Source organism: Geotrypetes seraphini, chromosome 7, assembly GCF_902459505.1.
Source record: "Geotrypetes seraphini chromosome 7, aGeoSer1.1, whole genome shotgun sequence".
NCBI classification, from domain to species: domain Eukaryota; kingdom Metazoa; phylum Chordata; class Amphibia; order Gymnophiona; family Dermophiidae; genus Geotrypetes; species Geotrypetes seraphini.
The window spans coordinates 44,535,243-44,561,878 of record NC_047090.1 but is presented as its reverse complement, the minus strand read 5'-3'; the positions used below and the strand labels follow the sequence as shown (position 1 = coordinate 44,561,878).

General features: G+C 44.7%; 1 protein-coding gene across 1 annotated transcript in view; it reads right to left on the bottom strand.

Annotated features, from left to right (window-relative positions):
• Window positions 1-26,636, bottom strand: part of WNK1 (WNK lysine deficient protein kinase 1) — a 538,182-nt gene that overhangs the window by 89,141 nt on the left and 422,405 nt on the right. The window contains 2 exon segments of the mRNA XM_033953429.1: window positions 516-713; window positions 12,480-12,682. Coding sequence (XP_033809320.1) covers window positions 516-713; window positions 12,480-12,682 — 401 coding nt within the window.

Here is a 26,636-nt window from a genome sequence, read left to right as displayed (position 1 = left end):
TGTCTTGGGATAAAAGACAGTTAAGGCCATATTGTCCCTTCCTTGTGTCATGGCATGAAAAATTCCTCCAAAGTCTTCTTTTTATTTCCAGAAGTTTTTTGACATCTCGAAAATGCTTGCATCATAGTAAGACTGACAAACTTTCTACCCCAAGTGTTTTTCTAAATGCTTCCAATGAGATTTATGCAAGAACAACAGAGTTTGCCCATTTTATAGAAACACAGCTTAATAGTTAAAACACCAAAGCCAGTTGTATATGTGACCTCAAGCCTAACGATTTGAGTGCAGTGAAAACATCACATTTTAAGGAAAGAAAACAAACCACACTTGACTGAAAGCTAAATTTTGTGATATTTGATTCTTGACAGCTTCTGGTGCCAGTGTCTCTTTTCAGATAGCAGCTCTTATTAGCAATACAAAAGATCACTATATTCAATGGGTAAAGTGAAGAGAAAACAGGCAGGTAAGATTTCTATGCCTATTCTACGGTAATCAGCAACTATTAGTGTTCTCACCTTGTCCTGGTGCAGAGAGGCTAGGAGCAGAAAGGGCAGCATCACTGGTAAACGAAGAACACAGATTCTCACTAGAGGGAGAAGGCTTGAGGGGTTGTAATAGATGGCTCTGTCCTGTATCTGGGACACTACCAGGAGGAAGAAGATGGTCTTGCTGTGCGGCCAAGACTGAATGGGCAATCTGAGCAGACATATTTCCTGTTTAAAGAAAAACACATTTTTGAAGTCTGAAGTGAAATTCCTATGACAACCTACTGGGGAGGAGGGGGGGAAAAGGAATTGGTGAGTACTTTAAACTGAAATTTACATCTCAGACAGTAAGTACTCTGGAATCCAGAGTAGATAAACTGAACAAGCTATAAAGGTTTGATGTTGAAAATTATAATTTTAAGAGAAATAGCTTGATATCACCATAAATTTAAAAAACCCAAAACCAAACAAACCAGGAGAATATAAAAGCTAAATCCTATATAGTAAAAGGTTACCGGCGCATGCGCTGTTAAAACAGCGTGTTCTCTGCCGCCGTGATTTCTGATCCGTGGCAGCCAATCCGGCGGCAGGGAACATTCTGGCCACTCCCCTCCTCCCGCCCTCACTCACCAACTGCTGCTGGGAGGAAGCGCAGGCAAGCTCTCTTCCTGCCGGACCCCTGAGATACGAGCGCCTGCAGGAGGAGGCCCCAGCTGCCGCCGCCGCCCGCCAACACCTTCCCAGTCTCCTGAGCTGCGTCTTCGCCCCCCCCCTTGATTGCCGACCTCAGTGGCCACTGACAAGTGCTGTCTCCGTCCTGCCGAATTCGAACACAGAGAGACACAGCACAGCCAGCGACTCCCCCCTCCCGCCCTCACTCACCGCCAAAACCAGCTACTGTACTTTAAAGCCTCCTCCTTCTCCTGGCTCACCTGCATTTAAAATTCAGAGAAAAGCGCTGCACCGCGCTACTGCTGGCCTCACCGTCTTCTGTCCACTGCGGCCCGCCCTCTCTGACTACTTCCTGTTTCCGCTAGGGTTGGCCGCAGTGGATAGAAGATGCTGAAGTCAGCGGTAGCGCGGTGCAGCGCTTTTATCTGAATTTAAACGCGGTGGCTGGGAAGGGAGCGCGGGAAATGCTGCTGCTGCACAGGGAAAGCCGGGAAATGCTGCTGCTGCACAGGAAAGGCTGGGAAATACTGCTGCGTGAGGGGTGGGGGAATGCTGCTTCTGTACAGGGAAGACTGAGAAATGCTACTGCAGCATAGGGAAGTGTGTGTGTGGGGGGTGGGAATGCTGCTTCTATACAGGGAAGGCCGGGAAATGCTGCTGCTGCACAGAGCAGTGTGTGGGGGGGGGAATGCTGCTTCTGCACAGGAAGGCTGGGAAATGCTGCTGCTACACTGGGAAGTGTGTGTATGGGGGGTGGAAATGCTGCTGCTGCACAGGGTCAGGGTGGGAAATGCTGCTGCTGCACAGGGAAGTGGAAGGGACAGAGAGGGAAAGGGGGCCTGGGAGCAATCTTGGTTTACTTTGGGTGAGGGGAGACAGAAGGGGGCCATAGAGAGACAGAAAGACAGGCAGGCAAGCACCGCATTAGAACGAAAGACAGACACACAGAAAGACAGTGGGCAGAGAGAGAGACAAAAAGAAAGAAAGAAAGACAGACAGACAGGGTGCCAGAGAGAGAACCAGAAAGAAAGAAGGACAGACAGCGGGAGGGAGAAAGAAAGGAAGAGAGACAGGGGCAGGGAGAGACACAGAAAGAAAGAAAGACAGACAGACATATATTCTAGCCCGTTAATGTTAACGGGCTTAAGCACTAGTAAGTCAGATTTTGAGAGTTGTTTCTTACTGTTACTAAAACAAATGGCTACAAAAGATCCCCATTCATTTCTTTCAAAGTTCTTCAGTTCTCAGGATATGTGGAGGCTTTCAAAATTACATAAATATTCAACAGATCAATCAAGGTCAACCCATCTCATCTGGGATGTCTGTATTTGTAAAGCAATGTTTCTTACATGAAACAATTTTAAATAGATAGCAGGACTGAAAACATGGTTCATAAAATAAAGTAACGCAACTCTCTGGAAAGTGGTTACAGATTGTGTGACTGATCAATCCTGCTGCTTATGGAATTCATTACAGATAAGAAACATTTCTTTTTCCACTAGCAAGCAGGATTCAGTGAAGAAATCAAGTGGGTGACTCCCAAGCTCAGAACTACTCAAATTTATAGATAATTTGACTATTGTTCATTTGTGGCCAATGCAGAGATAAAAGTTTCAGAAGTCACACAGATAGGTCCTTAGTCAGGGATAATATATTTGACCATGCTGTGTTGTCTAACCTGTCAAAGCCTGTAAAGAGAAATGGAAAAACATAGTAATGACCACAAAGATGCTGGGCATATTGGGAGTGGTTCAAGGGCACCAAGGATGCATAACTGACCAGAATACTGGCATATATGCAAGTATATACCTACATTCCCAGTTATATGCTATTCTATTAAATGGCACCTGAGTGTGATGGTGAATAGTTTGAAGGTGAGTGTACACATGGGCGGATTTGGGGCAAAGTTTGACAGAACTTTGTGTGTAAACTACAGCATTTTGTAATTTATGCACTTTTTTTAGCAATCTAGGCACATGCCTTTAACCAGCTCTAGATTAAGAGGTCATGCCTAAAACATACTTATGTTATAAATACCTAAGAATACAATGTGCATCTAGTGAACATAGCAATTCTTCTCTATGAAAGGAAGAAAGAGTAAGAACTTCATTCAGATGAAAAGAAGAGACGACTTTAGGGAGAAAAGAGGGAATGGTCCCAAGAGGTGTTACTTGCTCTGGTTGGTGGAATTGAAGGGACTGTTTCCTGCTTTTGCGAGGCTCAGCAGATCCTGTTTTCATCTTGAAGCATGGCAGTTCGAGGTGCCATTTTACCAGCACACACCCATGGAGACAACTAGGTGATGTCACCGGGGTCCATCTTATTTGATTGAAAAATATGCCGCAGCTGCGGCGCAAGGCTGCAGGGGGAGCCCTAAGGGGCAAGCTAAGCCTTTTGGGAGTCCCATGGAGCCACGAGGAGCTGGGTGAGAGAGTGTTTATTCTATTGTTCCCCATAAATTATTATGGGGAAAAGAAGTTAAAATCTAAAAGCTCGACTCCCGTTTTAGCCGACCCAAAGGACTGGCAACTGATGCTGCCTAATGTGACTTTTACACAACTTGGAAGTGCTGACTCTTTATCAGGGGCATCTCTCAACCCCTTGGATGGAACTCCTCCTCCCCCTCCAAATTATATCTAGTGGTTTGGGTTCTGAACAAGGACCTAACATTTTTCCAGAGGAACCTTTGGATTCACAAACACCTTCTTTAATAGTTTTTAAGGAGATGCCTAAAATTATTTCCTCAGAAGAAGACAGATCAGTTGAACAAGGGGCTCTGGAAACTCCACGAGATATTTCCTTAAAAGATCTTTGGTTAATTAATTCTAGAGTTGAGGAGTTGTTGAAACCAGTGATTAACCAAAATGTAACATTTTCTCAAGAGGTAGTTCAGAAGTTGGAAAATGTGGATTCTAATTTAAAAGTGTTAGATAACACAGGTCAACATAACATTTTCATCAGAGTTAATGTTGGGTGGGTTTTGTAGTATTTTTCTTGCTGAATTCAAATCTGTGCTTAGTTTTTCACTAGCATGTCACATTTTTGTAATGAGGCTCATTATATATAATTATAAATGTTAATTGGGCGATATATCATGCATTTATAGCAGGGGTGCCCAAAAGGTCGATTGCGATTGACCAATAGATCACAAGAGCAACGGAGCTGATCTCAGGCTCCGCAATAGTCTCGCGTTGTCTTTGTGTTCTCCCTGCTTCCCCAATGCCGCAAAAGCCAGGTGAGTGCATCCACTGCACAAGCATTGGGCTCACAAGCCTTATCCCCACCCCCACCCCGACATTAATTCTGACGTTGGAGAGGAAGTTCTGGGCCAGAATTTCCTCTCCGACATCAGAATTGACGTCAGGGTAGGGGGGAAGGCTTGTGGGCCTGGCGCATGGTTGAGAGAGAAATCATGGGAAGGAAGAGAGGGGACTATGAAGGGATGAAGTGAATTGAAAGGGTTAATAGCTGGGACAGAGAATGTTGCTATGAAGAGCCAGAAGTGTCTGAAAGTTCTAAAAGGAAGAGTGACAGACTGATAGAGACAGAAACTTGGAGTGGAGCTATGACAGTAGAGAAGAAATAGGCTGTGAGTAAATACATAATTTGGGAAATAAGAGAAAGGAGCAGACAGGAGGAAGTGTTTTCTGGGGGTATTTGGCAATGGTGGAGGTGGCTGGGAGGCAGGGAGAGAGAAAGACAGACAGACAGACAAAAAGGAGAGAGAGAGAGAAAGACAGACAGACAGAAAGGAGAGAGAGAGAGAGAGAGAGAGAGAGAAAGACAGACAGAGAGAGACAGAGACAGAGAGAGAGAGAGAGAGAGAGAGACAGAGAGAGAGAGAGAGTTCAAAGAAGAGCGACCAAGATGGTAAACGGGAAGGAACTCCTCTCGTATGAGGAAAGACTAAAACGGTTAGGGCTCTTCAGCTTGGAAAAGAGACGGCTGAGGGGAGATATGATTGAAGTATACAAAATCCTGAGTGGAGTAGAACGGGTACAAGTGAATCGATTTTTCACTCCGTCAAAAATTAGAAAGACTAAGGGACACTTGATGAAGTTGCATGGAAATACTTTTAAAACCAATTGGAGGAAATTTTTTTTTCACTCAGAGAATAGTTAAGCTCTGGAACGCATTGTCAGAGGATGTGGTAATAAGCGGATAGCGTAGCTGGTTTTAAGAAAAGTTTGGACAAGTTCCTGGAGGAAAAGTCCATAGTCTGTTATTGAGAAAGACATGGGGGAAGCCACTGCTTCATACTGCCACTACTACAGCTCCCATGGTTCCCCACTGTTTACAATTCAATCACACGTTTGAACAACTCAGATGGTTCATTACTGAAACCCTTGCATCTAACTGCTCTGGTAATAAAAAACGGTATATCCAATATAGGGAACAATATTGGATTTTTGAACATAATTCTATTTTTCCTGTAGGTCTTAATGAAAACATCGAATGGAACGCCATTATTTAAATTTTGACCTATGACCTTGTGATGTTTTTCCAGCGTCTTGTTCATAAGCTACACACTCAGTTTGGCCTCTCAACTGCCTCTGCCAGGTATTCTTCCCTGCGTTCTGATGTTGCATTGTTTTGAGCTCACAAAATCTAAAGGTTCCTGAAGAAGGATGTTTTTCCGAAACTGAAACTCAGTTGAACCCTTTACTTTGGAGCAGCCTCCTTTTATGTGCAGCCTCTCCTCGGGTTTTCCTTGCCCCGCTATGTTCTGGGAGTCCTGATGTTTCTCATAGAGCCCCGATTGAGATAAGTAATTTTTTTATATGTTTGTGCAGTACTCCTGTTTGACTGACTGCTGGAGCAACTCTGGTGAATATATACTAATACATTATTACCTTTGTTAAAACACTGGTGTTATTACACTTTTTTCATTATTTAATATCACACATATGACGATTCTATGATGGTGTGGTGTGTTGGGCTGGAGCCCTCACACGGATTGAATGAATATTCATTCATCTGAATTCACAATCCACACTGAGGTCTTCATACACAAATTAATAATTTATTGTTCACTCATCATTTCCCCGTTGCTGCTCCTCACATTCCGTCTTTCAGTGACACTATTAGGACTTTTTTTCTTTAGTTGATGTGGATGTTCTAGGATATTTGGGTTTTGTCAACATTGCCCTTTATTGGTAGCATGGAATATTGCTACATCTTGGGTTTTGGCCAGATACTAGTGACCTGGATTGGCCACTGGGCTTTATGGACCATTGGTCTGACCAGTAAGGCTATTCTTTTGTTCTTAAGAAAAAGATGGGGGAGGGAATGGAGTGTATCGGGGGGCAGGCAGGGAGATAGGAAGAAAACAGACTCATGGAGGGACAGAGAGAGATGTTGGTTGGGGAATGGAATGAGGTCTGGAGGATAAGCAGCATGCAGGAGGCAGAAAGAAGGGAAGAAATATTGGATGCACAGTCAGAAGGAAGTGCAACCAAAGACTCATGAAATCACCAGACAACAAAGGTAGGAAAAATGATTTTATTTTCAATTTAGTGATCAAAATGTGTCCGTTTTGAGAATTTATATCTACCGTATTTTCGCGGATATAACGCGCGCGTTATACGTGATTTTACGTACCGCGCATACCCCTCGCGCGTTATATGCCTGAGCGCGGTATACAAAAGTTTTTAAACATAGTTCCCACCCCGCCCGACGCCCGATTCACCCCCCCAGCAGGACCGCTCGCACCCCCACCCCGAACGACCGCTCGCACGCGCTCCCACCCGCACCCGCATCCACGATCGGAGCAAGAGGGAGCCCAAGCCCTCTTGCCCGGCCGACTCCCCGACGTCCGATACATCCCCCCCCCGGCAGGACCACTCGCACCCTCACTCCGAAGGACCGCCGACTCCCCAACAATATCGGGCCAGGAGGGAGCCCAAACCCTCCTGGCCACGGCGACCCCCTAACCCCACCCCGCACTACATTACGGGCAGGAGGGATCCCAGGCCCTCCTGCCCTCGACGCAAACCCCCTCCCCCCAACGACCGCACCCCCCCCCAAGAACCTCCGCCCGTCCCCCAGCCGACCCGCGACCCCCCTGGCCGACCCCCCCACCCGCCTTCCCCGTACTTTGTGTAGTTGGGCCAGAAGGGAGCCCAAACCCTCCTGGCCACGGCGACCCCCTAACCCCACCCCGCACTACATTACGGGCAGGAGGGATCCCAGGCCCTCCTGCCCTCGACGCAAACCCCCCTCCCTCCAACGACCGCCCCCCCCCAAGAACCTCCGACCGACCCGCGACCCCCCTGGCCGACCCCCCCACCCCCCTTCCCCGTACCTTTGGAAGTTGGCCGGACAGACGGGAGCCAAACCCGCCTGTCCGGCAGGCAGCCAACGAAGGAATGAGGCCGGATTGGCCCATCCGTCCTAAAGCTCCGCCTACTGGTGGGGCCTAAGGCGCGTGGGCCAATCAGAATAGGCCCTGGAGCCTTAGGTCCCACCTGGGGGCGCGGCCTGAGGCACATGGGCCAAACCCGACCATGTGTCTCAGGCCGCGCCCCCAGGTGGGACCTAAGGCTCCAGGGCCTATTCTGATTGGCCCACGCGCCTTAGGCCCCACCAGTAGGCGGAGCTTTAGGACGGATGGGCCAATCCGGCCTCATTCCTTCGTTGGCTGCCTGCCGGACAGGCGGGTTTGGCTCCCGTCTGTCCGGCCAACTTCCAAAGGTACGGGGAAGGGGGGTGGGGGGGTCGGCCAGGGGGGTCGCGGGTCGGTCGGAGGTTCTTGGGGGGGGGCGGTCGTTGGAGGGAGGGGGGTTTGCGTCGAGGGCAGGAGGGCCTGGGATCCCTCCTGCCCGTAATGTAGTGCGGGGTGGGGTTAGGGGGTCGCCGTGGCCAGGAGGATTTGGGCTCCCTCCTGGCCCAATATTGTCGGGGAGTCGGCGGTCCTTCGGGGTGGGGGTGCGAGTGGTCCTGCCGAGGGGGGAGAAGAATCGGACGTCGAGGGGGGGGCATCAGGCTTTCAGGATGGGGACAGGACTTCAAGGGGGGACAGGCAGATCTTCAAGGGGGACAGGCAGACCTTCAAGGGGGGACAGGACTTCAAGGGGGACAGGCACGGAGAGGCGGGGCAGTGCACCGAAAGTCAGGGCGGGTGAACGGTGAGTCGGGGCAACCAGAGGAGAGTCGGGGTAGTGCACCGAAAGTCAGGGTGAGTCGGGGCAACCAGATGAGAGTCGGGGAGGGCGAAAGGAGAGTCGGGGTGGCCAGAGGAGAGTCGGGGAGAGCGAAAGGAGAGTCGGGGTGGCCAGAGGAGAGTCGGGCAGCATGCGCGTTATATGCCTGAGCGCGGTATAGAAAAGTTTTTGTACATATCATCGTGATTTCTGCGCGCTATACCCCTGTGCGCGTTTTACAATGGTGCGCGTTATATCCGCGAAAATACGGTACTGTCTATATTTTGCACTATGACCCTTTTTACTAAACCACAATAGTTGTTTTTAGCGCAAGAATCCTATGAGCGTCAGGAGCAGATCGGGGCATTCAGCAAAGCTCCCTGCGCTAAAAACCGCTATCACGATTTAATAAAAGGGGCGGGTGTATTTTTTTTTTGTATACTTGTTACTGAGGTGACATTGCATATTTTAGTCAAGTTTCAAGTTTATTAAAAATTTGTTATCCCGCCTTTTTAAAATTACAAAGCGGCTTTACAACAATAAAAAACAAAAACAGGGTAGTACAGACATTAAAATTAATAGATAATTTATATCCAGTAAAGACATCTATAAAGTTTCACAAATCAAACTGACACAAGAGGAAAAAGGGTAGAACTACAATAAGATGAGAGAAAATAACAATTAAGGAAAAAACAGAAGGTAAGGGGTACGAAAAATTTAATCTGAATTGCTATAATTGCTACAGCAGCTAGGCTAGTGATCATTTAAGGTATCCTTAAAAGGACAGTCATACTGCAAAAGCTACTTTAAAAAGCCCCTGCCTTGACCTCTTTGAAAAAAAAACCCGAATATAAATTATAATTAACATTTTCTCTGTGTACAGTGTGCTTTGTATTTTTTAAAATTTTATTGTTGGTAGATCATTTTGACGTGGTCATTTTATAAGTAGATCGCAAGCCAAAAAAGTGTGGGCTACAGATGGTGATTAATATCAGTCTTCATCATGCCAAGACATACTGTATGTACTCATATTGCAAGACTTTGCTCGTTTAGAACAGTCACTACATTCTTGCAGCATCAGAGAGAGACGAACCATCGGCTCAGTTGTGATGTGTGTATACTGTATGTACTTGTATTGTAAGACATTGCTTGTATATCAAATTAAAATTTAATAAAATGTTTTGCTTGTCTTGCAAATCACTTGCAAACCAAGTAACTTGCAATCCAAGGTTTTACTGTATATTATAATGACATCTGGGCACCCAGGTGCCCATATAGAATAGTATCTCACTGTGCAGTATCAGACCTGCTACAAAGGAGGCACCCATTACTTTCTAATCATCCAGATAGTTTCTGTTTAGTCTGTGGTTCATTCATGACGAAAGCACGATTTTGCCCAATTACCTTAGATCTGAAGAAGGTATACAAATTGCACTTTGGCTGTCCACTGGGTGACCAGGATAAGTCTTGGGCTCTACATATCATCTATACTAGTTGTTCCAACAGACTTTGCGACTGGCTCAATCGACGAAAGACAGCGATGTCATTTGCAATCCCAATGATATGGAGGCAACCGCGAGACCATATTAAAGATTGCTACTTTTTGCCTTGTGAACACAAGTAGATTCTCAGCTAAAAATAAGCACAAAATTATATATCCTACTCTGGATTCTGCTATTAGGCCTGTTCTTCATGATAACTCACTGCCTGTCCCTGTAACTCCACAAGATGGAATTGCTTCTGTGGAACATGAGGAGGAATATGATGATGTAGCAGCAGATGGTCACAATCCATTATCTGATCCTGATTGTCAATGATCTTATTTGTGATCTAAATCTTTCAAAAGAAAAAGAACTTCCTGCTTCAAGGCTTAAGCAAAAGCACTTGGTTGCAAAAAAATGCTAATATACCTCATTACAGAAGATCACTGAAAACTCATTTATTTGATAAATTTGTTTAACTTCCTTAATCGTTTTTCCTCCACGTCTTCTGGCATGCTCCTGTTGTGTATAACTACGTTACAAGCCTGTCTGTTTCCTCCTACTTCATGCTCATGATGTAACTTGTTGTAAACCGTCTTGAACTGAAAGGTATGACAGGATATAAATAAGAACATAAGAATTGCCGCTGCCAGGTCAGACCATTGGTCCATCGTGCCCAGGAGTCCGCTCCTATGGTGGCCCTTAGGTCAAAGACCAGTGCCCTCACTGAGTCTAGCCTTACCTGCGTATGTTCTGGTTCAGCAGGAACTTGTTTTCCCCTATAACAACCTCCGGAAGAGCGTTCCAGTTTTCCACCACTCTCTAGGTGAAGAAGAACTTCCTTACGTTTGTACGGAATCTATCCCCATTTAACTTTAGAGAGTGCCCTCTTGTTCTCCCTACCTTGGAGAGGGTGAACAACTTGTCTTTATCTACTAAATCTATTCCCTTCATTATCTTGAACGTTTCGATCATGTCCCCACTCAGTCTTCACTTTTCAACATAAGAATTGCCAGACCAGTGGTCCATCGTGCCCAGCAGTCCGTTCCTGCGGCGGCCCTTAGGTCAAAGGCCAGTGCCCTAACTGAGTCTAGCCTTATCTGTGTACGTTCTGGTTCAGCAGGAAGTTGTCTAACTTTGTCTTGAATCTCTGGAGGGTATTTTCCCCTAAAACAGCCTCCGGAAGAGCGTTCCAGTTTTCCATCACTCTCTGGGTGAAGAAGAATTTCCTTAATTTATGGCCACAACAGGTACCGATTTTGCCTTAAAACTGCCCAGGAAAAATGCAGGGAATTGTATAAAATGGCGATTTTATGATTTTATAGGTGAGGGGAACTAGGGCATGCAGGGAAACCTCCCAAAACCCTGATTTCAGCACCCCCCAAAATTGGCAAACTCTGTGACTCACAGACACCACAGAGACATGTGCTGCAATGAAAATCTATGGATTAATCAGGAGCTGATTAAATGGATTTTTCAGGTCTTCTGACCATCTCACCTTCCCTGCCACCTCAGATCACAACCACCAGAACCCCTCAGGGAAATCAGGGAAGAAACGAATCCGGTTCCAATCCCTGCGTACCTCCAAGGAACCGCAGCATCCTGTGCTCTACCCCTTAGCAGACGAACCAGGGGAAAGAAGGCTCCCAAACCCGGAGACCCGATCCAATCTGCAGGATGTCTAGAGGGCTTATTGCAGTTTAAGGTTACAGAGCACCCTCCAGAAGCAGACAAAATTTAAAATGTCTGCAATCTCCCGCTGAAGGATCACTCCCACAGAGCTGATCCGCAGCATGAGGGCAATCCCGCAAAACAAATCAAATAAAGACTAAGAATTGAAAATAAATCACAAGCAGAAGAGACTGATTTCAACCATGCAGCGAGGCTGCAGGAACAAACTGATCAAGATAGGAAGCTCCTGAGCAGGTAGCCTGAGGGGGAGGGAACAAGTTTTATTAGCCCTGCAGCCGAGGCTACAAAGGATGCAAGATCCCTCGAGTTCAGCCTCAAGAGGGATTGTACAAGAATAGCCATTACTGTTAACAGGCATGATCTGAAAAATTGTTATATATATTTTGAATGCTTTGTTTCACTGCTGTCTGAATTTGAGTTTAATAAACATATTAGAAAAAATAAAAATAAAAAAACAGTTCCTATGTGCTTTCATAATTTTCTTTTAATACTGTAAACCGCTTTGATATATATTTATTAAAGGCATTGTATAAAATCTAAAAAAAATTAAACTAAACCTAGAAATTTCACATGAAGCAGGAGTAGAAACTGGAACATTTCTTCATTTTTTAAAAATGGTTTTCATTAAAGGCACCAAAGAGGAGACAAAAATGTCAGTTGCAAAAAAAAAAATGCCTGGAAAGGTTTGAAGACACCAGAAAATGGCATCTATAGATATCTAGCTAGCATCATCTATGTACCTCAAAAAGAAAAGCAATAAATATTGCAATCAGTACCATTCAGAAACAAAGTTCTGGAAGCATTGTTCCAACAGAAACAAATATAAAATTATGGGAACCAGTAGTATTTGCTTATTATTTTAGCTGCTCAGACAAATGGCAAAAGTTTTGTAAATTAGGAAAAAAGCCAACCTAGAAAGTGAGAGATAAAAAGAGGAATAATGCAAAACCACAGGAAACACATTCCTTGGCACAATGATGGCATTCCTACACTCTGCAACTCCTTACCTGACAGCTGAGGACTCTTGTTGCCTTGTGAACTACTGCGACTAGACTTGCTGCCTTTGCTCTTTGTAGGTCTGCGCCGTCTGCCTGACAAGGGAGCAGCAGGGGGAATAATAACTGCAGGGGGTACCTTCCCTAGTTTGGTGTAAAGCAGCTCTATCTCCTGTTTCTGCCGCACCTGCAGCTCCTGAATTTCCTTTAAGTGCCTGCAAGGAAGAGAAATATCCACAATACTATTGGGCAATTTGTGCACTGAACAAAAGGAATTCTGTTCTCCAAAGCACTGCTTCCAAATCATGCTCCAACTAATGGCATGGAAGTGTTCTCTCTACAGAAACAGTGCCTTTTAGAAGTCTTCATACACTTCGACATTTTTCACATTCTGCTTTAAAAATAAATTTAAAACACTTAAAATTCATTCAAGTAGGAGTTTGCTTCATTGATCTACAGTCATGTGGAAAAATTAGAACACCCCATGAAATATTCAGTTCTTTGTTAAGAAATGTTCACATATCGATGTCAAATCTTTTTTTTTTTTTTAATTTCTGGAAAAGAAAGTGATGTAATTGCAGGTAAACAATAAATTTTTTCTTTATTTACTCATGAAACATAAGATATCCACAAAAATCTGCATTCTAATTGAGGAATAAATTAGGACACCCCCACATATCCTCCCACTTAAAGTGGCTCAAATCACACACAGGTGTATCACTTTAGGCACACATAATTAGAACACTGTTACTCAGCATTTTGAAGGACCTCAGACCAGTGCTCCATCGTGCTCAGCAGTCCGCTTATGCGGCAGCCCCCAGGTCAAAGACCAGTGCTCTAAATGAGTCCAGCCTCACCTGCGTACGTTCCAGTTTAGCAGGAACTTGTCCAACTGTCTTGAATCCCTGGAGGGTGTTTTCCCCTATAACAGACTCCAGAAGAGTGTTCCAGTTTTCTACCACTCTCTGGGTGAAGAAAAACTTCCTTGCGTTTGTACGGAATCCATCCCCTTTCAACTTTAGACAGTGCCCTCTCGTTCCCCCTACCTTGGAGAGGGTTAACAATCTGTCTTTATCTGCTAAGTCTATTCCCTTCAGTATTTTGAATGTTTCGATCATGTCCCCTCTCAGTCTCCTCTTTTCAAGGGAGAAGAGGCCCAGTTTCTCCAATCTCTCGCTGTACGGCAACTCCTCCAGCCCCTTAACCATTTTAGTCGCTCTTCTCTGGACCCTTTCGAGTACTACCGTGTCCTTCTTCATGTATGGCGACCAGTGCTGGATGCAATACTCCAGGTGAGGGCGCACCATGGCCTGGCACAGCTGCATGATAACCTTCCCCGATCTGTTTGTGATCCCCTTCTTAATCATTCCTAGCATTCTGTTCACCCTTTTCGCTGCCGCCACGGATTGTGCGGATGGCTTCATCAACTTGTCGATCAGAACTCCCAAGTCTCTTTCCTGGGAGGTCTTTCCAAGTACCGCTCCGGACATCCTATATTTTGTCACGATCCTAGACCTAAAGGTGGACTCGTGCCTAGCAATCCTAGTGCTAAAGCTAGCCCTAGGATATACAGGAGAAAAGAAATTGAGGACTTCCCCTTTAATGCTGAAATAAACCATGGGAAGGGAGTACAGGAGGAACAGGGGAACAGCCTAGAACAGCTTCTAAGGCATACTTCTCCCTCTGCTAGTCCCCAGCTGAAAAGGATAATTAAAACTCCAGGAAAAGCTAAGGAGGGAAGGCAGGTAGCTCCTCCCTCTCTCAGAACAGGGCAGGCTCGTTTGAGCCATTTAGAGGCTGCTCTCAGGAGAAGGGGGGCAGTCTGGCCTGGGTCAGCTAGAGGAGAGTACTCACCTGATGGGGCTCTTGGATCTCAGGATATTGAAATGAGAGAATGTGACAATGACTGTGAAGCCAGCCAGCCGACAGCACCAGAGCCCATGGAATGGGTGCAGACTAAGGGATTGCCTGAAGAAGTCTGTATGGATCTTAGCTAAGTGGCAGTGCTGGTTAGTTTGAAAGCAATAGTAGTAAGTTCCTTGTATTGTATGCAAAGCAAGCTGCTTAGGAGACTGAATGAGGTCAGGGCTGCTGTGTGCTGTGTGTGTGAAAAAAAACGTTTTTGTTATAAGCTGCAGACAACTGTCTCCCTGAAGTTTATTGGGTTGTGCAGCTGTTATAACTTTACTGAGGGCAGGAAGTAAGAGGGGAGAATCCACATTCCATATAGGTGGGTTAGTGGGGCCATTCGTGGCGTTCTGTCTTTCAGAACATTCAATAAGTGGATTCGCTTGTTCCTGTTCCCCTCCCCCCAATCAGATAAGTTAAACTGGTTGAGGCACAAGCCTGGAACATTGCAGGGCTTGAGTAGAACGCTGCTAGGACGGCTAGTCAGACTGCTGTGTGACTAGTCAAGGTGAAAACAGCAGCATATTGGACTCATATTTTATGGACTATTAGTCAACAGTGTTTTTGGACTGCGATTCTTTTCTTTTGTTTTTCCTGCTTACCTGAAGTAAGGTGGCAGCTGTGCTCTGCTGTTCAGACTCTGCTATAATTTTGATTTATGGACTAAGAGTTGTATTTTGGGAGTCAGGACTGCCCGGAGGCAGACTCCCCTTTTCAGGACACAATAAAGTGTTTTGTGTTTGAACCCTGAACTGACTATTGTGCCAAGTTGTTCCATATTTGTTCCAGTGAGATCCAGCAGGACTTCCTACTTGGAGGAAGCACGTCGCAGAGAGAATGGCGTTGTAGTGAGCATTGTACGGGTGTCCTGAAGACCAGGTATCGGCAGTGTTACAAATGGTGCATGATATTTTTGTTACCGACATGCATGCATCACTTTACACTTATCCACGTTGAACCAGATTTGCCATGTCAATGCCCATTTCTCGAGCTTGATTATGTCATGTTGCAGATCTTCGCAATCCCCGTGTGTCTTCACTACTCTGAATAACTTTGTATCGTCCGCAAATTTAATCACCTCACTCGTCATACCAATGTCCAGATCGTTTATAAAGATGTTGAAGAGTAAGGGTCCAAGCACCGAGCCCTGTAGCACCCCATTGATGACGCTCTTCCAGTCCAAGTATTGTCCATTTATCCCCATTCTCTGTTTCCTATGCTCCAGCCAGTTTTTAATCCACGTAAGTATTTCACCCTCGATTCCATGGCTCGTAATTTTCCGAAGTAGTTGTTCATGTGGAACCTTATCAAACGCCTTCTGAAAATCCAGATATACAATGTCGACTGGGTCGTCCTTATCTATCTGCCTGTTTATTCCCTCGAAGAAGTGCAGCAAATTCGTCAAGCAAAATCTTTCTTTGCTGAACCGTGCTGGTTGGTCCTCATTAGATCGTGTCCGTCAAGGTGATCAATGATGCGGTCCTTTATCAGCGCCTCTACCATTTAGTTTGGTGTGCTCAAGATGTCTGCGGTGAGTGAACATCATAGGGAGAACAAAAGAGCTGGCTGAGGCCTTCAGAAAGAAGACTGACGCAGACTATAAGTCTGTTAAGGGATTTAAAAAGATCTCGAAGAATTTGACATTAGCCGTCCCAGTGTCCGGAAAATAGTGTAGAAGTGGAGGACTTTCCAAACAACTGCCAAAATGCCCAGGGCAGGCCGTCCAAGCAAGTTGACCCCCAGAGCAGACCACAAGATGCTAAAAGAAGTCTCCAAAAACCCTAAAACGTCATCACAGGACCTACAGCAGGCTCTTGCTACTGTTGATGTGAAAGTGCATGCCTCTACAAATAGAAAGAGACTGCACAAATTTAACTTGCTTGGGAGGTGTGCAAGGAGGAAACCTTTGCTCTCTAAGAAAAACATCAAGGCCAGACTGAAGTTTGCCAGAGATAACACAGACAAACACCAGGACTTCTGGAATAGTATTCTATGGACAGATGAGTCTAAAATTTTAATTATTTGGACAATACTGTACACTTGCAAGAATAATTATAATATGCAAAGATTAGGTTCTTACCTTGATAATCTTTCTGGTAACATGGCATAGGATTAACTTCCCCTAACCGTGAGTTGTGCAGAAGGAATCACACATTTTCTTCAGCTCTGCCTTTGTTCAGTTTGCACCAAAGCAATTGATAGCCACTACAATAGGAAACATAAGGAGGGCTACAGGGAACTTCCCTGACAAGATACGTCTGTTCTGCTCTGTAACAAGTATAATTAACAATGTTAATCAAAACATATCATAAAAAGTGGAATAACCAAGCCACCTGAGTGCAACCCACACTAATACGAGAGGGTGCTGAAAAGTTCTCAGCTACACCCACCAACTTCCTCAATTCTGAGCATTATTTTGCCACTGTAGCTGAAAAGTGTGTTATCTTATTTCGATAACTTCCAATTTGCAGAAACAAGATTCTCTGTTTTGACATTGTTTCAGATCATTGACTGAATCATATCCACATCATTCTCTTCTTGATTGGGCTAAGAACTTTTCAGCACTCCTTTGTATTTATAGAGTTTGTATACTCTCAATTATATTTGTAATGATAATATGGCATTATACTCCTATTCCTGACTGGCATGAGAAGATCTCAGATTTTGGACAGATATACTCATCCTAGATATTACACAGGCAAATAATTACACTGACAGGGTGGGGTGTCAGGACTTATAGACCATGTTACCAGAAAGAAGATTATGGAGTTAAAAACCTAATCTTCGTCTGAGCATGGAGAGAGCGAAGCAAGATGGCGGCGGCGGCATGACGCTGTGAGAGCTGGAGCTCCGTCTTGCCTTGCTTCTTACTCGCATATTTCCTACTAGCACATTTCCTTTAAAATTTATTCTTTAATATGCCTCATAGTAAGCGCGAGGGCATTCTCCGAGCTGACTCCGCCAAGCTTGGGCAATTGCAGATGGACCGGTTTCTCACGAGCTCACTGGTCGTTTTTGGTGGGGGGAACTTACCCGCTGCAGCACCGACGGATGGAGACGCCGGAGCCATGGGATTTGAAACATCACTCTCCCCCCAAGCAGCCAGACTACCACCGAACCCGGCGCAGGTCTGCGAGGAACGCGAGATTGCTGAGAACCTGAGTAGCTCGATGCTTTCTAGCAGTGGGGGTGACCACGCAGCCCAGGACGCCGAGTCAACATCGATCTTAGGAGCGGAGGGAACCGACTCCTCAGAAGTGACTCTGAACAACATTTGGAAAGTGCTTCAGAGGCTCGAAGCTGCAGCTACTAAATCAGCAAACGATACTTCTAAAGTTGTGAGTAAACTTGATGACTTATCTAATCTAGTTCAAAATAACCAGCAAGAAACAACAAGGAAATTTGACCAAGTAAATAAAGAAATATCTTCATTACAAGCTATATCTGCTAACATGGTTAAGGACAGAACTGTTATTCAGAACAAAATAGAGCAATTGGAAAACTTCAATAGAAGATTAAATTTAAGGGTATTAAATTTTCCTAAACTTTCTGTTTCTTCACCAATTGAAGTTTTCAAAAGATACCTTACAGAAAATCTTAAAATTCCTCAAGAATTGATTCCACCTATAAATAAGATATATTATCTTCCTAGAAGACCAGAAAATAATACTGACAAACAGTTGGATAAACCACAGGAATTGGATTTAAAAGATATCACTGGGATTTTAGAAACTTCACAGGAAGAGATTCAGTTCCTTGGTACTCTCCTAGTCTCATTGGTCTTTGAACAAGACTTAAATATGATTATGAAAACTTTTTTTCGTTTCTCCCAAAATCTTTTTTTGGGAGAAAAAATATGAATTTTTCCTGATGTTACAAAATCTACTCAGGAACGCAGGAAGTTATTTTTAAATATGAGAGAAGAAACAATAAAATTGGGAGCTACTTTCTTGTTAAGTTATCCCTGTAAGTGCTTGATTAGATATGCTGGGACTAAATATGTTTACTTTATGCCGGAGCAGCTCCGTAACTTCTTGGACACTAAAAAGTTTACCTAAGTGTGATGGCTGTAATTTCATTTTATTAGACTGGTTTGAAACATGTTAAGCCTTTTTCCTTTTAATTAGTTACATTGGTTGAGAACTCCTTTTCTCTGTAAAATCTTGCTTTGTTAGGAGGTTATTGTGGTCTAAGAAAGGATAATTTATTCACAACATTGAATTATTTTTTACTTTTGTTACTTATGTTATTAAGAATTTCTGGATTATGTTGTGTAGCAAATGGATAATTTTCTTGTACATATTTTCTCTGATTTACTGTAACAAGAGGATTCTTTTGTTAAAAATTTTGAAATTTATAAATAAATAAATAATAATTAAAAAAAAGAACCTAATCTTCCCTTCTGACACACACGGCATACGAGTCCTGATGACTGGGATGTATCAAAGTAGTCCCTTAAATTTAGGATGGGGCTAATGAGCCTGCCATTAACACTGAGGACCCAAATGCAGCATCCTTTTGCACTACGTCCACTCTATAAAACTTTGTAAAGCTTTGAATTGTGGACCATGTAGCTACTCTACAAATCTTCTCAGGCAGGATCGCCTGGACCTCTGCCCATGAAGAAGCTACACTTCTCATGAAATGTGCTCTCAAAAATACTGGCGGATGTTTACCACAACCAGTGTATGCTGATGAAATCGCCATGCAAATCCATCTGGAAACAGATGCCTTAGATGCTGGCTTACCTGGCCCGACTGTACTGGTTAGAACAAAAACATGGTTGGAGAACCAAAAGTCATTAGTCACTTTGATATAATGGAGAACTCTTCTCACATCCAGTAACTTTAACATTTTGGTCTGTTTCTTCAATCCTGTGGGCTGAAATATGGGCAGTCGGGCCTCTTCATTTATGTGAAAAGCTGAATTACCTTCAGCAAAAAGAAAGGAACTGTATGCAGAGAGACCCCAGCTTCTGTAACCTTGAGGAATGGCTGTCTGCATGAAAGTGTCTGCAACTCTGAGACTCGTCTTGCGAAGGCAAGCAGCCACTAGAAACTGTCTTAACCATAAGATCCCGCAGGGACACATCATATAAAGGCTCATATAGAGCCTTACTAAGACCCTGTAAAACAATGTTAAGGTTCTATGACAGAAAAGGATGTCTTACTGGAGGATGCAACTGAGATGCCCCTCTTGAAGAATCTGACTATATCTGGATGAGAAGCCAGTAAACACTTTTCCACTCGGGCTCTAAAACACAAAAGGTCCACTACTTGCACCTTGAAGGATCCAACTGCTAGACCCTTCTCAAGTCTGGGTGCAGAAATGCTAGGACTACTGAAATCGGAGCCTTGCAGGGCTCCACACTGTCTTTAGCACACCAAAGCTGAGACATCTTCCAGACCTTAGCATAGATCGTGACCATCGTCAGCTTCTTAGCTCTAAAGAGAGTAGTGATAACCACCCTCTGAATACCTTTTTTACAATAAAGCTGTGTGCTGAAAACCCATGCTGTAAGCCCAAAATGCTCCAGATTCTCCATGGGCACCAGACCCTGTAACAGAAGATCCAGATGTACCGGAAATTTGAGACCCCTGTCTCTCTGCAGATCTGTGTACCAGGGCTACCAGGATTACCAATCCCAGGTGGAGTGCTATTCTGCGGATAACTCGGCCTACCATAGTCCATGGGGGAAACATGCACAACAGCTCTTTCTCCGGCATGGTTGTACTAAGGAATCCAGTATGGCACGCTTCCAGACTTGAATCTTCAGTTGAAAAAACAGTCTATTTTCTTATCTGCTGAAGCCATCAGGTCGATCGTATGTTGTCTTTAACGATGCATTGAAAGGCTTTCTGGGACAATGACCACCCTTCCAGGGATTTCACCAGCGTTTGTAATGCCAGCTGTATGGCTCTACGCTCCAGTCTGCTTATCGAACATCTCCTCTGAGAGGGTATCCATCAGCCTTGAACTATACGGCCATTGCAATGAGTCCCGCAGCTGTAAAGACTGCATCTGTGGTCATTATCACCCATGAGGATATTCAGAGGGGCATGCCCCTCAACAGATACTCTGGCCAGAGCCACCAATATAGGCTGTACCATGCTTCCTCCATCCAGGCCAGCAGTATCTGAAGGGGGTTCTGTCCATGGAAACCAGCAAGACAATAGGGTGTCCTGGAGTGGGCGCATATGAGCCAATAGCAGCACATTATGAATCAACTCGTAGGGCAGCTTTCTTCTTTCTGTCACCATTTCTATGGAACAGTTTTGCCACAATTGATCCGTAATGAATCATCTTTTCCAAAATTAAAATCCTTATTAAAGACCCATTTTTTTCCAGTTGGACTTCAATATTCCACCTAAAATTTAATACCTTCCAGTCATGGAGAGCTATATGTTTTATTATTAAGTTTTATTAGGATTTTATATACCGCCTATCAAGGTTATCTAAGCGGTATTTACAATCAGGTACTCAAGCATTTTCCCTATCTGTCCCGGTGGGCTCACAATCTATCTAACGTACCTGGGGCTCTGGAAGATTAAGTGACTTGCCCAGGGTCACAAGGAGCAGCGTGGGATTTGAACCCACAACCCCAGGGTACTGAGGCTGTAGCTTCAACCACACAATGAATTGGTTACATATAACACGAGGATTATGTTTATTAAATTTAATTGTATTTTACCCTTCTTTGTGATTGTATGAGTTAGGTGGTGCAAGAATCAGAAGGACTGAGGTCACCTAGTGCTTCTGTAGTTCTGTCTAGATCCTTGAAATGATTGCTAGATAGAGGCTCTTCCAGAATTCTGATGATATTGTTGAAAGCCTCAAAAATAAGTTTGACCCGACTCTCTAGGAGCTTGAGGTCTGCTGTCTAGCAAAGTTTTGGGGCAACAATCTGCCACACTAGCCATAAGATCATCCAATCTCTTACCAAATAGCATTTGTCCCTTAAAAGGAAGCCTTAGTGTTGCTTTAGAAGCCGAATCTTCCACCCGCTGTCTGGTCCAGAGCATTCTATGAGTGGAGATACCATAGGCAGAAACTTTGCTCATGACCCTGTTTATATCATTTAGAGAAGGGGTAGGGAACTCCGGTCCTCAAGAGCCGTATTCTAGTCGGGTTTTCAGGATTTCCCCAATGAATATACATTGAAAGCAGTGCATGCAAATAGATCTCATGCATATTCATTGGGGAAATCCTGAAAACCCGACTGGAATACGGCTCTCGAAGACCGGAGTTCCCTATCCCTGATTTAGAGCATCAGCTACATAGTCAACCCAAGCCATTACCAGATGGGGGTAAACGTTGTTCTCCATTGCAATTTGGTATGGCAAACATGTGCCACGAACGAGGCAGCTGCTGCTGCTATAATTCCCAAGGCCTCAAATTGCCTTTTGAGGACACCTACCCTGCGGTCCTGCACATCCTTTAAAATGACACCTCCTTCACTAGGCAGGGAAGTACGTTTGGTAAACTGTGCTACCAACGAATCCACTTTAGGATGAATAGCTAGCTTCTGAAATTCAGAAGCCATAGGATACAGCTTTGACATCATCTTAGCCACCTATAAGGAACCCTTTGGAGTCTCACAATGCTCTGTGATCAGCATGGTAATGTCAGGATGTGCGGGGGGAAAAAGCAGTTTGAGTGTAAGAGCCGCTCATAATAGAGCACTGTGTAGCCAAGGTTTGCAGGGATTCTAGATTTAGCTCCCAGAGTGAATCTGTAATAATCTCCAGCAATGTTGTCAAGCTTGAAAAGGCGACATACAGTCAAATCCTCTCCTTGATCAAGGGCCACCACCATCTCTTGACTAACAGTCTTTGCTTGAGACCCAGGGATTCTCCTAAGAGTAAAGATTCTCTCTGGGGCAGTAAAGGCATGGACTCTGACTCCCAATCTCTGCAGTCCTTTTCTGACTGGACCTCTGCTTCATGACTGGAAAAGCTCTCTGGGGGAAGTACGCTTAGGGAGGGCAGACCTGCTATCATACCACAGGAGTACCTTCAAAAGGCGCAGGTGGACCCTGACAATTTACCTATATTTCCACATGACTCACAAAATTAGGGGTAGAGCCTTGAGCAGGAAGCCCAGAGGATCACTTCAGGGACTCACTTTGTTGTTTCTTGGGTTCTGTGGCATCCACACATCTGCATTTTGCCAAATCGTTCTCCAAGGACCCTTACAAATGAGACCCTTGTGATTCCCCAGCTCTTGAGGTACAGGGGGCTAAGCCCAAGGCCCTCGCCTACCCATCCAGTGCACATATGGTATGATATAGAGGTAGAAAGGTCTGAGGAGTCTATAATTGATTTTAAGCAAAATTAAAGGGTTTTAACCCTTTCAGGACCATAAGGATCGTAGGCCAATTTTTGTGGTTTTGACGACATTTTTATGGTAAAAAGGGCTTGCAGATGCCAAAAAATTGATTTGTTTTGTGAAATATTATTTTGTTTTTTAAAAAAATCACACTTCTGGCTTATGGACAGTGTGGCAAGTGAATCTTCTCGTCAATCTGGCAACGACGCTAATGAATGAATGTCGGAACCAGTTTGTTTACATAAAGGCAGTATCATATGGAATCCGTACATATCAAATTTAGAACTGTAGACTATCCCAATCAAAATTTATAGGATTTTAAAGTTATGGGACAAATATGTCCCTTGGTCCTGAAAGGGTTAAGGCAGATAAAGGCTTTTAAAAATAAAAATCGGGAAATCCAAGATAGTCACCGAAGTAGTGTTCTGGCGCGTTCTGGCACACACAAAAAAAAGGTCTGGGAAAGCTACAGCAAAATCCATAAAATTCAGGGAAGGGGTTTTTGGGGATGGGGACCCTATATCTAGCCCCAGAAACCACCAAAACAGCCAACCTGAGACCCCCTCTATTTTTCAATAGGTTATAATGGCCTTTATTCACTGTGATTTGCTGCACTGCTGCTATAGCCTGCTTCAGCTCACACTGCAGCTGGATTGTGGAGAAGACTACGGCTTCTAACAAGCATATTCTCAGTCCAGGATGATGCTATCATTAGGCTGCCAGTCGGGCTGAAGCCAGACCAAGACCTCAGACCTCCACAGACCTGCGCATGACAATGAGGGGAGGAAAATGCAGCCGTTACCCAAAGTCCTCTTAGACATCTGTGGGCCAATCAGCCTGCACTCAAGCGCCTTATAAATATCAGGGGTGAGCTTTGCTTCTAGAAAAACAGTCCCCCAAGCTCCTTAAGTGTTAGTGCAGGCTGGCTAGATAGGATCCTTGAAAGTTTTACCCTGTTAGGTGTAGACTGCTATTCAGAGGGTCTGCGTCTTCTCCTAGGCAGAACTGCACCAGGGCTATTGGGGACCTCTTGAGCACCGAAAGCCTCAACATTTGGATAAAATCCCTCCCCCCCCAAAAAAAAATAACAAAACTTCTCCCCTTGCTGTTTCTCCTTTCTTTGGAATCCTTGCTTTGTACTCTTCGGGGGTTTGCGGAGGTGCAGGGCCTCCGTGTTGAGGGAGTGGAGCTAAAGACCTTGGCATTTGCCGTTGACATGTTTTTGATTCTAGCTAGGCCCGAAGATTCTTTACCGATGGCATTGGACCTCATTTCTGAATTTGGCTTTTATTCTGGTTTGTCTCTTAATCTGGATAAGTCTTTTGCCTTGCCTTTTCCCCCTGAGTTGCTTGACACCTGGTGGGGTGTCTTTCCTCTTCGTTGGGCTGACTCCACTTTGAAATATTTGGGGGTCTTTATTCCTCAGGACTTATCTCGCCTGTATCGCTTGAACGTGGAACCGTTGTTCCAGGCCTTTCAGAATAAACTACAGTTATGGGGATCTCTCCCCTTTTCGCTTTTAGGTAGGGTGCATCTTTATAACATGCTCATTGCCCCCTGTTGGCTCTATGTCTTTCAGGTCCTTCCTCTCTATTTAACCTCTCGAGATGAACGCCGTCTAACACGCTTGGTTCAAAGCTTTCTTTGGGCTGGGAAGCGGCCTCGCCTGCCTTACAAATGGGCGGCGGCTCCGTGGTATAAGGGCGGATTAGGTTTGTTAAACCTTCGCTATCTGGGCGGCGGCTCCGTGGTATAAGGGCGGATTGGGTTTGTTGAACCTTCGCTATCTATCGGATGTGGCATGCACCACATTAACGATCTTTTTAGGGGTACTTCAGCATTTACTAACACCTCTTTGAAACTCTCTTGTTTCCGCTCTACTCACTGTAGTGCCTATCTTCATTCTCTTCCTTCTCTTTTGCCTGAATCTCTTTCTATGAAGGTGCTTCACCGTCCCTTGCGGAAGGTTTGGTGCTGGGTTTGTAAATACCACACTATCTACTTCTGTAACTCCTTTTCTGCCTACCCGCTTTAATAGTTCCTTCCTGCCTGGGATAGATGGATTGAGTTTTGCTCGGTGGGAAACAAGGGGCATTCATTATGTGTTTCAATTGGTTGATGATGATGGCAAACTGAAGTCTTTTACACAGCTGCGGGACGAATTTGCTCTCCCACCCACTGATTATTTTGCTTACATACAAATACACCATTACATCTCTTCTTTGCCTTCTCATTCTTTGCAAGCCTCTTGTCACGAGATGCTATCTATGGCTTTTACCACTGGTTCCCAACTTCCTGTTCCCCTTAAGTTCCATCATCGCCATTTGAAGGATGAGTCCCCCTTGTTTAATTCTTCTAAATTGAGAGATGCTTGGGCTTATGACCTTGCAGTTGAATTGCCTGATGATGTGCTTTTGCAGGCTGTCCGTAGGCTGCCTACCTTTCGAAAATACACCACCTTTTGGGAGCAACACTATAAGTTGGTCTTCCGTTTATACATTTCTCCTAAGAGGGCTTACTTATCAAGACTGCGTGAGACCGCTGCCTGTCTTCATTGCCAGGCCCCAGAAGCAAGCTTGGGACACATGTTTTGGACTTGCCCTAATGTACAAGCTTTTTGGAATGCTATTTTTGCATTTGTAGAGCGCATTTGGACAATTACCATTCATCGCTCCCCTTTGTTCTTATTTGGAGCTGTCCCCCACTATTTCCCTCGTACAAGGGGGGCTGCAGCTTTCCTTAAGTGGACTGTACTCATTGCCCTGAAATGTATTTTGTTGAAATGGCTTGAGGATGATGCTCCGGACTACTCCTTTTGGCACTGTCGGATGATTACTCTCCTGATGTGGTAAAGGAGGGATGTGACGGACCTTTCTTCTCTCTCAGGCCGCATCTTTCAACACTCTTGGGAACCATTTTGGACAACCCTTCCTCTGGCTCGCAGTCGTTTGCTTAACTGTTGAATCTTTGTTTTCCGTCTCATCAGGTTGCATTTGGCCTGTTTTCTTTTGTGTTTTCCCTTGGTACTGTTGTATCTGGAAGGAGGACCCGGGAGGGGGGTTGGGAGGGTTTGTTTGGGGTGGGGTAGAGTTCCTTGGGGGGAAGTGATCTGTGGGGTTTGGGTTTTTGTCATTTTCAAAATGTTGAGCTTTTCTGTACTCTGTATTGTTACCCTGTTTGGTGTTTTTGTTTAGCTCAATAAAATATATTTGCACATAACAAAACTTCTCAGAGAGTATCAGAAAGACACCTTCCAACTGAAGAGAAGCAGTACAGCCCATTGAGTAAGGAGGCAGAGCTGAAGTAAAATGTATGATTCCTTCTGCATAGCTCTTGGGTAGGGGAAGTTAACCCAATCATCAGGATTCATATGCCATGTGCACCAGAAATGAAGAATAATTAAGAACATAAAATTAAAAAGCCTGACTGCTAAGCTGTCACTCTCTGACTCAATACTTGGTGGAAGTCCCTTCTGTAACAACCACCACCATGAGTTGTTTTAAGATAAGGTCTACCAACTTTGTACAGGGGGATGATTTAATTTTTGCCCATCCTTCTTCAAAGAAAACCTCAAGCTCTTCAAGGATTCAAGACAAAGTTAGACAAGTTCCTGCTGAACCAGAACGTACATAGGTAAGGCTAGACTCAGTTAGTGCACTGTTCTTTGACCTAAGGGCTGCCGCGGGAGCGGACTGCTGGGCACGATGGACCACTGGTCTGACCCAGCAGTGGAAATTCTTATGTTCTAACACCTTGCTGCATAATGCGGTCAGCTGATGAGCTGACTGACACATGCATCTTGAACTTGCTTCAACGCCACTTCTATGGAACAAAATCACTAAAGAGGATTTTTCTGACTTATGAGAGCTTATTGCATGGGATGCAGGGGTGACCTATCAGGCAACCCGATCATTTGAGTGCTTGAGCTCTTTT